General features: G+C 44.4%; 1 protein-coding gene across 1 annotated transcript in view; it reads left to right on the top strand.

Annotated features, from left to right (window-relative positions):
- Nucleotides 1-13851, top strand: part of sh3rf1 (SH3 domain containing ring finger 1) — a 184133-nt gene that overhangs the window by 151400 nt on the left and 18882 nt on the right. The window contains exons 7-8 of the mRNA XM_078215134.1: nt 6479-6612; nt 9127-9297. Coding sequence (XP_078071260.1) covers nt 6479-6612; nt 9127-9297 — 305 coding nt within the window. The remainder of the gene's footprint in view (nt 1-6478; nt 6613-9126; nt 9298-13851) is intronic.

Raw genomic sequence — 13851 nt, forward strand, 5'->3', positions numbered from 1 at the left:
ACTAACGAAGGGGGGAGCTATACGATAAATGGTAGAACCATAAAGGGTGTAGATACGCAGAGGGACCTGGGTGTGCAAGTCCACAGATCCTTGAAGGTGACGTCACAGGTGGAGAAGGTAGTGAATAAGGCATATGGCATGCTTGCCTTTATAGGATGGGGCATAGAGTATAAAAGTTGGGGTCTGATGTTGCAGTTGTATAGAACGTTGGTTCGGCCGCATTTGGAATACTGCGTCCAGTTCTGGTCGCCACACTACCAGAAGGACGTGGAGGCTTTAGAGAGAGTGCAGAGGAGGTTTACCAGGATGTTGCCTGGTATGGAAGGGCTTAGTTATGAGAAGAGATTGGGTAAACTGGGGTTGTTCTCACTGGAAAGACGGAGGATGAGGGGTGACCTAATAGAGGTGTATAAAATTATGAAAGGCATAGATAGGGTGAACGGTGGGAAGCTTTTTCCCAGATCGGTGGTGACGTTCACGAGGGGTCATAGGTTCAAGGTGAGGGGGGGAGGTTTAACACGGATATCAGAAGGATGTATTTTACACAGAGGGTGGTGGGGGCCTGGAATGCGCTGCCGGGCAAGGTGGTGGAGGCAGACACACTGGGAACATTTAAGACTTATCTAGATAGCCACATGAACGGGGTGGGAATGGAGGGATACAAAAGAATGGTCTAGTTTGGACCAGGGAGCGGCACGGGCTTGGAGGGCCGAAGGGCCTGTTTCTGTGCTGTATTGTTCTTTGTTGTTCTTTGTTCAGGGAAGGGAACCTGCTGAACCTATTCTGTTTGGGCAGATTGTGAGTCCAATTCCAATCCAATTTGCAAATGTTATACTGGCCTTTAAAAAATGGGAGGAAGATTAACCTGGCATCTGCAGAGAACTCAGCCTCATCTTGCTGATGAGGAAGTCTCTGGAGACAATTATCTGGGACAAAATTACTTGTCTTTGAGAAAAGTATGGGCTAATAAATTAAAGTCAGCGTGTATTTGTTAAAGGCAATCCAATTTTGCTAATTTGATTGAGTTCTTTGATGAAGTAACAAAGTTAATGAGAGTAATGTGGTTGGTGTATATATAGACTTTCAAAAGACATTTAATGGAGTATCATAACAGACTTGTTAGCAAAATTAAAGCCCACGGAAATAAAAGGATAGTGACAGCGAAATTGGCTAAAAGGCAAAGAGGAGAGTACTGGTGAACTGTTTTTTCATAGTATGGAAGTTTATAGTGACGTTCCCAAGGGGTCCCACTGGTGTTTTTAATACAAAGATTTAATGACCTTGTCTTGGATACACAGGGCTTAATTTCAAAGTTTACAAATGATATGCAACTCGTAAGTGTGTACTGTATTCCTCTAGGAACTCCCTGACAGCACTGTGGATGCCCACATGGGCTACAGCAGTTCAAGTGGTTAGCACTGCTGTCTCACAGTGCCAGGGACCCGGGTTCAATTCCAGCCTCGGGTCACTGTCTGTGTGGAGTTTGCACATTCTCCCCCGTGTCTGCGTGGGTTTCCTCCAGGAGCTGCGGTTTCTTCCCACAGTCCAGAGATGTGCGGGTTAGGTGGATTGGCCATGCTAAATTGCCCCTTAATGTCAGGAGGATTAGGAGGGTAAATATGTGGGGTTGCAGGGATAGGACAGGACCTGGGTGGGATTGTTGTCGGTGTAGGATCGATGGGCCAGATGGCTTCCTTCTGCACTGTAGATTCTATGATTAAGAAGGTGGCTCAACACCACCTTCCCGAGGGCAATGCGGGATGTGCAATAAATGCCGCCCATGAATGAATTTTTAAAATTAAGCAACTGGTTAGGCCTCAGCTGAAGTATTGTGCCCATGAACGGGGTGGGAATGGAGGGATACAAAAGAATGGTCTAGTTTGGACCAGGGAGCGGCACGGGCTTGGAGGGCCGAAGGGCCTGTTTCTGTGCTGTATTGTTCTTTGTTGTTCTTTGTTCAGGGAAGGGCACCGCATTTTAGGAAGCATGTCAAAGCCTTGGAGTGGGTGCAGAGAAAACTCGCAGGACAAGGGGGTCACTCGTTTAAGTCAGAGTTGAGGAGAATTTTTTTTCTCTCCCTTTAAAGATTCCTTTGTATCGCATCTCTGCTGCGATCTGTTTGCTCGCATGTTGGACCTGCAGCAAAAGCTACACCTTCTCATGGGAGCCACCGCAGTTTTGGAAATTGCAGCAGCCATGTCGTCAGCAAGGAAATCCTTGGCGAAATTTATCATCATGTCGGCAGCCTCTTTTTAAGAGGTTTCCAAGTCTTTGGAATTCCTTTCCTCAAAAGGCTGTGAAAGCAGAGTCTTTGAATGTTTTTAAGGCAGAGTTAGATAGATCTTTGACAAACGAGGGGGTAAAAGTTTATCAGGGTTAGGCAGGAGAGGTTACAATCCGAGTGGGCCATGATCTTATTGAATGGCGGAGCAGGCTCAATGGGCTGAGGGGCCTACTCCTAATTCGTATGTTCCTATATCTGCTGTTACCTGTCCACATTCTGTTGCCTTGTTATGGGTTACTGAACTGTCAGCTAGGAACTTAAGAGGCTCAGTTTAAGGCACTGTGGCGGTAAAAGGTAGCTGGATACGGATGTGCGTCTCCATTATTGGGCAGCATGGTGGCACAGTGGTTAGCACTGCTGCCTCACAGCACCAGGGACCCGGGTTCAATTCCAGCCTCGGGTCACTGCCTGAGTGGAGTTTGCATGTTCTCTCCGTCTCTGCGTGGGTTTCCTCCGGGTGCTCCAGTTTCCTCCCACTGTCCAAAGATATGCGGGTTAGGTTGGTTAGCCATGGTCAATAGCCCCTTAGTGTCAGGGGGACATAGCAGGATAAATATGTGGGGTTACGGGAATAGGGCCTGGGTGGGATTGTGGTCGGTGCAGACTCGATGGGCTGAATGGCCTCCTTCTGCACTGTAGGGATTCTATGAAGAGTGGCACTGATGGCTTCTCTTGAGATTTCCATGGGAAGAGGAAAGAATGGAAAATATTTTATTCACTCTCTCCGTTGTACTTTATACAGCCTGTAAGATGCATAGTCTTATATTTGAAAGTTCAACATAAGAATTTGTAGCTTTCAGCTGATACGCTGTTGCATTTGCTAAAAGCTTGGATTTTAAACAGTGTTATGACTGAAATAGGATGTGACCTAAATGATCAGTGTAGCGATGGTTTTCAGGCTCATTAAAATTGCATGTAAAGCTCTTTTAGAGGAGAATGCGTCAAAGGATATTTATTTTTAATCTTGTGCAGCAATGTTCGAATAAAGGGGTTGTGGTAGAGTACCAGCTAATCCATCTCGACAACTTGAAGACATTTCAGCAGACTGGTGTCCAGCAGTTTACTGCAATATTCTGTTGCATTCTTAAAAGATTGTATTGGAGTGTAGCCTACTTTTTAAACTTCCTTCAATGATTTGCACTTAACAAACTTTCTGTGTGCAAATTGAGCTCTCATTTTCCCCATGTCTGCGTGGGTTTCCTCCGGGAGCTCCAATTTCTTCCCACACTCCAAAGATTTGCGGGTTAGGTGGATTGGCCATGCTAAATTGCCCCTTGGTGTCGGAGGGATTAGCTGGGTAAATACGTGAGGTTACAGGAATAGGGCCTGGGTGGGATTGTTGTCGGTGCAGGCTCGATGGGCTGAATGGCTGTAGGGATTGTATGATTCATTTTGTGACAGTGGCTGCCTTTCGATTAGTTGCTAGAGCATTCAACATCCATGTCTTGTGCATGAAGCTGAGCACATGGTAATGCCAACAATTGAAAACAGCCAGAGAAGAGACAGGTGATCGATTGAGTGTGTCTCATCCTGGCATGACTTAAAACTTTCACCGATCGACATGCAAGGTAGATGGTGTAGTGGTTAATGTCACCTGACTAGAAATCCAGACGCCCAAACTAATGCTCCCACGGGTTCTAATCCCATCACAGCAGATGAATTGAAAGCTAGTCTCAATTTTCTTTGTGGTCACCACTATCTATCACCATTAGTGATTTTCATAACTATCGTTCTGGTTCACTAATTCCCTTTAGGGAAGGAAACCTGCCATCCTTACCTGGTCCAGGAGAATCTAGATCTAAGACATCATTGTTTAAAATTAAGTGGTCGTCCATTTAAAACAGAGATGAGGCGAAATGTTTTCTCTGAGGGTCGTGATTCTTTGGAACACTCTTCCTGAAAAGGTTAGGAACATAAGAACTAGGAGCAGGAGTAGGCCATCTGGCCCCTCGAGCCTGCTGTGCATTCAATAAGATCATGGTTGATCTTTTCGTGGACTCACCTCACTTACCCGCCCGCTCACCATAACCCTTAATTCCTTTACTATTCAAAAGTCTATCTTTGCCTTAAAAACATTCAACTAGGTAACCTCGATGCTTCACTGGGCAGAAATTCCACAGATTCACAATCCTTTAGGTGAAGAAGTTCCTCCTCAACTCGGTCGTAAATCTGCTCCCCCTATTTTAGGCTATGCCCCTCTATTTCCAGTTTAACCCACCAATGGAAACAACCCCCCTGTTTCTATCTTATCTATTCCCTTCATAATCTTTTATGTTTCTGTACGGTCCAAACAGGTTGTGAAAGCAGAGTCTTTGAATATTTTTAAGGCAAAGGCAGATGGATTCTTGTTGAGCAAGGGGCTGAATGGTCTACTCCTGCTCTTTGTTGATAGGTTTACATGTACATGTGACTCCAGACCCACAGCAATACGGTTGACTCTTAACTGCGCTGTGAAATACCCCAGCAAACCACTCAGTTCAATGGCAATGATGGATTGGCAACTTGTCAGTGATGTCCACATCCCATGAAGCATTTAAAAAAAAAATCCAATCTCAGCTCACCACCCTTAATCCCACTCCCTGCTCCCCCCCAACCGAACATTTGCACAGATCCTGAGAGAGGTGATGGAAACCAGAGAATGATAATTAGGCCAATTTAGGGATCTGAGAATATGAAATAGCACAGAGGCAATGAGCCAGTTAGCGGCCTCCTGTGTTGTAAAATGTCTCTGATTTGAAGAAGGACTGACAAAGACTAAACTGGTTTATACAGTCTATTCCATCCTAGTATGACTGTAAAACACTCGATCACAGCACTCGATCCCTTTCTTCTCCCAACATATACATGCAAGCACACATGTAAAATTTCTGGCCACCTTAGTAATAAACCTACAAAGAAGGAGCAGGAAAAGACCTGAAATTAAAACCAGAAAATGTTGGTAAAACTCAGCAGGTCTGGCAGAAACTGTGGAGCGAGAAACAGAGCTAATGTTTTGAGTCCTGTATGCCTCTGCATCAGAACACAAAGAGGTTCTGAAGAAGAATCATGTTGGACTCGATACATTAGCTCTGCTTCTCTCTCCACAGATGCCGCCAGACCTGTTGAGTTATTCCCACATTTACTGTTATTAATTTCATCCTCTCCATCATCCGCAGTATTTTGCTTTTATCCCAGGGAAAGTCTTGTTGGTTCAACCAGCCTATCCCATCGAAATGTGATTTGCTTCTTGTCCAGTTCTTGCTGGTTTTTCTTGAAAAGAGAAGGCCAACAAGTGACCTAAAAGGAGTGTTAAAAATTATGAAAGGGAAATGTTAGGGTCGACGGAGAGCAGACGTTTCCAAAACTGGATGTCATAAATTTCAGACGGGCATCAATAAATCAAATCAGGAATTGTGGATTGACTGTGGAACCACAAGAAGTTGTTGAAGAGAAAGGCATAAATGCTGGCTGCACGGTGGCACAGTGGTTAACACCGCTGCCTCGCAGCGCCAGGGACCCGGGTTCGATTCTCGACTTGGGTCGCTGTCTGTGCAGAGTTTGCACGTTCTCCCCTTGTCTACGTGGGTTTCCTCCGGGTGCTCCGGTTTCCTCCCACAGTCTGAAAGACATGCTGGTTAGGGTGCATTGACCTGACCAGGCGCTGGAATGTGGCGACTAGGGGAATTTCACAGTAACTTAATTGCAGTGTTAATGTAAGCCTTACTTGTGACTAATAATTAAACTTTACTTTAGTTTGCATGTTCTCCCCGTGTCTACTAGGGTTTCCTCTGGATGCTCTGGTTTCCTCCCACAATCCAAAGATGTGGATTGGCCATGCTGAATTGCCTCTTTGCATCCAAAGATGTGTAGGTTAGGGGGATTAGCGCGATAAATGTGTGGGGTTACGGGGAGAGGGCAGGCGTGGTCCTGGGTAAGATGCTCTGTTGGAGAGTCGATGCAGACTCGATGGGCTGAATAATCTCCTCCTGCACTGTAGGGATTCTGTGATTCTATGAAATGCATGCGAGGGGAAGTTAGATAAGTACATGTGGGAGAAAAGAATGGAAGTATATTCCAAAAGTGAAATAAGAGTGGAAGGGGATTCGAGTCGAGCGTGAATGCTGGTATATAGCAGTTGAGTTGAATAACCTGTTCCTGGGGAGTATGTGCTATCTCCGTGTACTGCCCTAACACCATGTCTTTGTCTTTCTGCAGGAAAATCACCCACCACCTCCGCCGCCACCTCCTTCGAATGCTGTAGTTACCACCTCTGCTTCTAGCACTCCAAGGCCGACATTGGGACCAGCTGACCAGGTGGCACATCCAAGGCCTCAAGTGCGGCCAAATATGTACGTAACAGAACTAAATATATGAGAAATGAATCCAATTTATTTATAGACTGGATCAAGTTAGAATAGGGCCAACGTTGAAATTTAGTTTTATTTCCTTGCTGCTTTTCCTCACCACCCATCTCCAGGGCTGAGGGAAACTCCAGACCAAAGCTTCTTATCCGTAGCTGCTGTTGCGATATTGGCCTTCACATTTCCATTCTGCAGTGTGCTCCCTCATTATCTTCACCCCTGTTTGTAAACAATATATCTCAAAACCAATTTGACGATTTCAGTGAAACTTGGTACTCTGAGAGGGCAGGTATGGCGCAAGAAAGAACGGAATAGTCTTAGGCGAAGATGTGGATCCGAATACTGGAATTTTTAATGGACCCATTAAATTTGGGGGATAGAACGGATATGACGTTTTTTTTTGAAAGGTCATGGGTTGTTTTAGAACGTTGTAGATCGTCTCAGCTGCTGTGGTGGAATTTGTCAGAGGTGCCAAAATGTGAGCAGAGTTTCCAGAGCAGTTTGTTGGACAGTTAATTGGCCTGAAGCCTTCTCAGTGAAGTGGACTCTCTTAATAAAAAGATTCCTTTCTCAGCTCAGCATCAGACAGGCAGGGAAAAGTCTCGAGGAAGAACTGTGTAATTATAGTGATGTTGAGTTAACATAGCGTTGCGGATGTATTGCATTCCGCTGACTCTCCTGTTTAAAACTAATTGTAGCACATTTCTTGTTGAATTAGCAGGAGTCACTTGCAATACATAAAACCTACAGCATAGAAGTGAGCCACCCAGCCCAACTGGTCTTTATTGGTCTTTATGCTCTACACGAGGTTCCTCTCACCCCCTACCTCACTTCAGTCTCACCTCACCTAATCTGCACCCTCTTCTGTACCGTTCATCCACGTGTACTTAACCGAAGACCCGTGAAATAACTGCACAGCACAGGAACAGGCCCTTCGGCCATCCATGTTGTGTCGAACATGATGCCAAATTAACCTAATGCCTTCTGTCTCCCCTTGGTCCATATCCCTCTATTCTTTGTATCTATACTATTTGCCTCAACTACTTTCTAACCAGCCTGAGTGAATAAAATTTTCCTGAATTCCTTATTGGATTTATTAATGACTACCTCTTACTTGCGGTCCTTAATTTTGGGCTCTTTTCTAAGTGGAAACATCATTTCCTTTCTACCCTATCGATCCCTTTTTGAAATTTCACGTATTTCTTTCAGATCACAACTTGGGCTCTTCTTTCCAAAGATGTGCCACATGCAATTTCAGCAAATACCTTCACCTCACTGCTTACCTGCTGGCTTCTTAATTGTGGCACACCGACATTCCATAACCTGCACCAGAATTGAAACGTTTCTTTAAGTTTTAGTTTATTTATTAGTGTCACAAGTAGGCTTACATTAACACTGTAATGAAGTTACTGTGAAAATCCTCTAGTCGCCACACTCTGGCGTCTGTTCGGGTACACTGAGAGAGAATTTAGCATGGCCAATGCACCTGACCAGCACTGTGGGAGGAAACCGGAGCACCCGGAGGAAACCCACGCAGACACAAGGAGAATGTGCAGACTGCACAGACAGTGACCCAAGCCGGGAATCGAACCTGGGTCCCTGGCGCTGTGAGGCAGCAGCGCTAACCACTGTGCCACCGTTTGGGTTAACACAAAACATTACGCATACTCATATGTGCTTCAATCTATGAGGAAGTTAGATGTCTATGAATGAGTTTTGGAAAAGAGAAAATGCAAATGGAATTTTACATATTTTAGTGTTTACCAATACATTGTTTGGATTCATCCAAAATCTTGTAATTGCCTTATTTACTCGTACTGCCTATAGTGAGTCAAGATGTGTTTTGCAAGAACAGCAGTCATTTGCCTTCTGACGCACAATGTAGTATGGTGCTGTTTAAATTGTAGACCTGCCTCTCCTTCAGGCCGCAATGCAATTTCTCCACGTTCCTCAAATGAACCCACTAATTATGGGACAGACTGGAATTCTTCCTCTGATTTACAACTGTGCAGTATAGTCTTGTATAGACTATAGTCTGTACATGAATTGTGGGGGATCTCATAGAAACCTATAAAATTCTAACAGGACTAGACAGGATAGATGCAGGGAGGATATTCCCGATGGTGGGGGAGTCCAAAACAAGGAGTCACAGTCCAAGGATTTGAGGTAGACTATTTAGAATGGAGATGAGGAGCCATTTCTTCACCCGAAGAGTGGTGAGTCTGTGGAATTCATTACCACAGGAAGTAGTTGATGCCAAAACATTAAATGTATTCAAGAGGCGGCTGGATATGGCACTTGGGGTGAACGGGGTCAAAGGTTATGGGGAGAAAGCAGGATTAGGCTATTGAGTTGGACGATCAGCCATGACTGTGATGAATGGCGGAGCAGGCTCGAAGGGCCAAATGGCCTCCTCCTGCTCCCATCTTCTATGTTTCTCCAGCCAGGGCTAACATGCCTCTCTGGGCTGATAAGTTTCTCATACTTTATCCTTGTCTTTAGGTATGTTGCTTTGTATCCCTACACGCCTCGCAAAGAGGATGAGCTGGAGTTGCGAAAAGGAGAGATATTCCTTGTGCTTGAGCGTTGTCAGGATGGATGGTTCAAGGGAACATCGATGCACACGGGCAAAATCGGTGTTTTTCCTGGGAACTATATGGCTCCTGTAACCAGGTCAGTAAGTCAATTCTCTGAACCTAATTCAAAGCATTATGTTACTTTGCACCACTGTACTCCTGCGTCATGTTTTTTTTATTCATTCGTGGGACACGGGCGTTGCTGACTGACCAGCATTTATTGCCCATCCCTAGTTAACCTTGAGAAGGTGGTGGTGAGCTGCCTTCTTGAATCGCTGCAGTCCACATGCTGTGGGTTGACCCACAATGCCGTTAGGGAGGGAATTCCAGGATTTTGACCCAGCAACTGGAAAGGAACGGCGATGTGTTTCCAAGTCAGGATGGTGAGTGGTTTGGAGGGGAACTTGCAGGTGGTGGTGTTCCCATGTATCTGCTGCCCTTGTCCATGTGGCAGCCATGTTACAAGATTGATCATCCTGCGAACACCCGTTTAAATTGCAGCCATTTGGGGAAATTTGAATTCAGTTTAATAAATTAAAATTTGGAAATTAAAAAGCTGGCCTCGCTCACAAGTGGCTCGGATGAAGCTGTCAGTTTACCAGTGAAAATCCATCGAATTCACTGATGCTCTTGAGAGAAGGAAATCTGCCATTCTAACTCAATCAGGCCTGTATCCTGACTCCCAGTTCCACGCCAGTGTGGTTGACTCTCAACTGACTCCTGAATTGGCTTAGTTATATATTTTTTAAAAAGCATTGCACAGAATACCAAGACCGCATGGACTGTAGAAGTAAAAGTACAGTAAAGTTCATTTGTTAGTCACAAATAAGGCTTACATTAACACTGCAATGAAGTGACTGTGAAATTCCCTAGTCGCCACACTCCGTTCGGGTCAATGCACCTAACCAGCACGTCTTTCAGACTGTGGGATGAAACCGGAGCACCCGGAGGAAACTCACGCAGACATGGGGAGAACGTGCAGACTCCACACAGACAGTGACCCAAGCCGGGAATCGAACCCGGATCCCTGGCGCTGTGAGGCAGCAGTGCGAACCACTGTGCCACCTTGCCACCCTCACACCACAGTGTTCTCACGCCGGCTGGTATTGCCTACACCCCGCAAAGGGATAAAATAAAACTTGCATTCTGGTGGCATGGTGAATTCGAGGATACACTTCATTTTTAATATAACAATAGGGCTGTTACAACAAGAGGCTGCTCCAAAGAAGTCGCATTGGACTCAGGATGACTCAAAACGTTGGCTCTATTCTCTCTCCACAGTTGCTGTCAGACCTACTGAGTTTCTCCAGCATTTTCTGTTTTCGTTACCATGGTAGATTGAGATGAGTAACAGTGGGAAATGACTTAGGTGGAACATAAACATAGACTGGTTGGGTTGAATGGCCTGTTTCTGTGCCATATATCTGATGTAATGCTATATAATTTATGCGTGTTATTCGGAAGTATAATTTTGGCTGCAGCATTGGAATTTCTTGCAATACAGACAGAAGGGTTGAGAGAAGCAATACTTGGCACTGCTGTGTTACCACAGACAGAAGGGTGTAATTGCAGTATGACATGTTTGTATAAGTGGTTTCCATTTTAAATGTGGATGTTGGAAAAAGGTTGTCAACCAGAAAAGACATTTTATGTCGTGTGTGTACTTAAGGATTTCCTTAACCTCAGATGGGTTGTTACCCAAGAGTCAAGTTTTAAGTCTACAATACCTCATCATTGTTAAAACGTAACCTGAACTAGTAGTCCCTTACTTAAATTCACACCACTACTTAAAGCAGAAGTTATTAAATTGATAAGCTCAGTCTGCTGAAAATACTAACTTATTTTCAGTCGCAGATTCAAATTATGCCTTTGCATTTCAAATGATCTTTGCAAAATGATTTTCTTTGACCAGATGATGTTAGATTCTTTGAGCACGTTGTTGTGTCCAAAAGCCCCCTCCCTATTCTCTGTAACCTCCTTCAGCCCTGCAACTTTCTAAGAATTCTGCATCCCTCCAATTCTAACCTCCTGTGCTCCAAAACCCCTTTGCCCCATCATCGATGGCTGTGCCTTTAGCCACCTCCCTCCCTAAACCTCTCAGCTCTCTCTACTGTGGCAACACGGTGACATAGTGGTCAACACTGCTGTCTCGCAGCACCAGGAACCCCAGGTCACTGTCTGTGTGGAGTTTGTACGTTCTCCCCGTGTCTGCATGGGTTTCCTTCGGGTGCCCCGGTTTCCTCCCAGAGTCCAAAGATGTGCGGGTTAAGTTATAGAGTCATAGAGGTTTACAGCATGGAAACAGGCCCTTCGGCCCAACTTGTCCATGCCACTCTTTTTTTTAAAAACCCCTAAGCTAATCCCAATTGCCTGCATTTGGCTCATACAGTGGTTAGCACTGCTGCTTCACAGCTCCAGGGACCTGGGTTCGATTCCCGGCTTGGGTCACTGTCGGTGTGGAGTTTGCACATTCTCCTCGTGTCTGCGTGGGTTTCCTCCGGGTGCTCCGGTTTCCTCCCACTGCCCAAAGATGTGCGGGTTAGGTTGATTGGCCATGCTAAAATTGCCCCTTAGTGTCCTGAGATGTGTAGGTTAGAGGGATTACTTGGTAAAAATATGTAGGGATATGGGGGTAGGGCCTGGGTGGGATTGTGGTCGGTGCAAACGCGATGGGCCGAATGGCCTCTTTCTGTACTGTAGGGATTCTATTCTATTCTATATCCCTCTATCCCCATCATACCCATGTAACTGTCTAAATGCTTTTTAAAAGATAAAATTGTACCCCCCTCTACTACTACTTCTAGCAACTTGTTCCAGACACTCACCATCCTCTGTGTGAAAAAATTGCCCCTGTGGACACGTTTGTATCTCTCCCCTCTCACCTTAAACCTATGCCCTCTAGTTTTAGACTCCCCTACCTTTGGGAAAAGATACTGACTATCTACCTTGTCTATGCCTCTCATTATTTTTTAGACCTCTATAAGGTCACCCCTCAGCCTCCTACGCTCCAGAGAAAAAAGTCCCAGTCTATTCAGCCTCTCCTTATAACTCAATCCATCAAGTCCCGGTAGCATCCTAGTAAATCTTTTCTGCACTCTTTCTAGTTTAATAATATCCTTTCTATAATAGGGTGACCAGAATTGCACACAGTATTCCAAGTGTGGCCATACCAGTGTCTTGTACAACTTCAACAAGACGTCCCAACTCCTGTATTCAATGTTCTGCCTGATGAAACCAAGCATGCCAAAGTAGCAGCAATAATATACTTGCTTGAGTATTTTGTTTTAATGGGTGGATTAGCACTGAATGGAAGAGAAAATGTAGATGCAAGATGAGATGTTTGCAATGATAGTAGAAAGGGGTGTGACAATACTGTGCCTTTAAGAAATGTATTTGTGTCATGTATCTTGTGCAGGATCTGTTTTAGCTATTTGGTTAATTACCGTTGCCGTTTTGTCTGTATCCGGCAGTTCCTGGTGTTTCTGCAGCAGCATAATTGATCTTAATTGTTACCATGTTTGTTTTAATCTGAACTAATGCAGGGTGGTTATCTTAGTGCTTTCCCCAGGGGTTTATCAGAGCGGGACTTGATTGGGTTGATTGTCAGCTAAGGTCATATGACTGGGTGGGACTAGGCTTACAGAGAGAAATCAAGTCAGTTGCTGCAGAGAGAAGTTGCTCTTTCTCTGTCTGGAGATGGGGATCAGCCAGAAACTAGGTTTATTTCTCTCAAGGTCTGCTGTTTGAGGATATGTCCTTCTCTGGATATATGCTATATGGGAGTAAGAAGGCAGGAGTCTGTCCGTATCTGCCCAGAGCGGTTAAAGGGCTGGAAATCTAGTAACTGTGTGAACATATCAGTTTTTGGTGCGAATTGGTTCTGAAGTAGGGTTTATGTCTATGGGAATATTGCTTAAATTGGAACTATAGAGATGGATAGCTATTAAGAAGTATACTTTGTCATGTTTAAGTATTTCAATTTGTAAAAGTTACGTTAATTCTTTCTCAATTATTCTAACTGCATTCTTAAATAAAGCTTGTTTTAATAAAAGCTTCCCAGTGGGTCAATCGAATCACACCTGGAGTGAAACATGTTATGCTCGGCCTAATGCCAAAATGAAAAACACGTTTGGGTCTAGGTTAACTTCATAATATACCTTGGAGTGCTCCCTAACAGAGGAAAGAAAAGAAACACAGCAGAGCATGATGAAATTGAAAAGAAAATAAAGAATACACGTAGGTAGGCTAAAGAGAAAGGATATAGTGAGATGTGTGACGAAGTATTGGAGCTGGAAAGGAATCGCAACGTGAGAGTTTTGTATCAGAAGACAAAATCTTTAACAGATAGAAAGAAAGTGATAACAATAGATAGTGGGTACATAAAAAATAAACAAAGCTAGTAAAATATTGTTAGAAAGGAATGCAGTAGCAGAATATATAAGTGAATTGTACAATGATCCAAATGGAGGGAGTCCTCAAGATATAGAGGCAAATGATATCAGAGTCAAAGAACAAAAAAAACAAAGAAAAGTACAGCACAGGAACAGGCCCTTCGGCCCTCCAAGACTATGCTGATCATGATGCCCTAATTAAACTAAAAAAAAACCTTTTGCCCTTATTCGGTCCGTATCCCTCTATTCCCTCCCTATTC

The sequence above is a fragment of the Mustelus asterias genome, chromosome 6 (assembly GCF_964213995.1).
Source record: "Mustelus asterias chromosome 6, sMusAst1.hap1.1, whole genome shotgun sequence".
NCBI classification, from domain to species: Eukaryota; Metazoa; Chordata; class Chondrichthyes; order Carcharhiniformes; family Triakidae; genus Mustelus; species Mustelus asterias.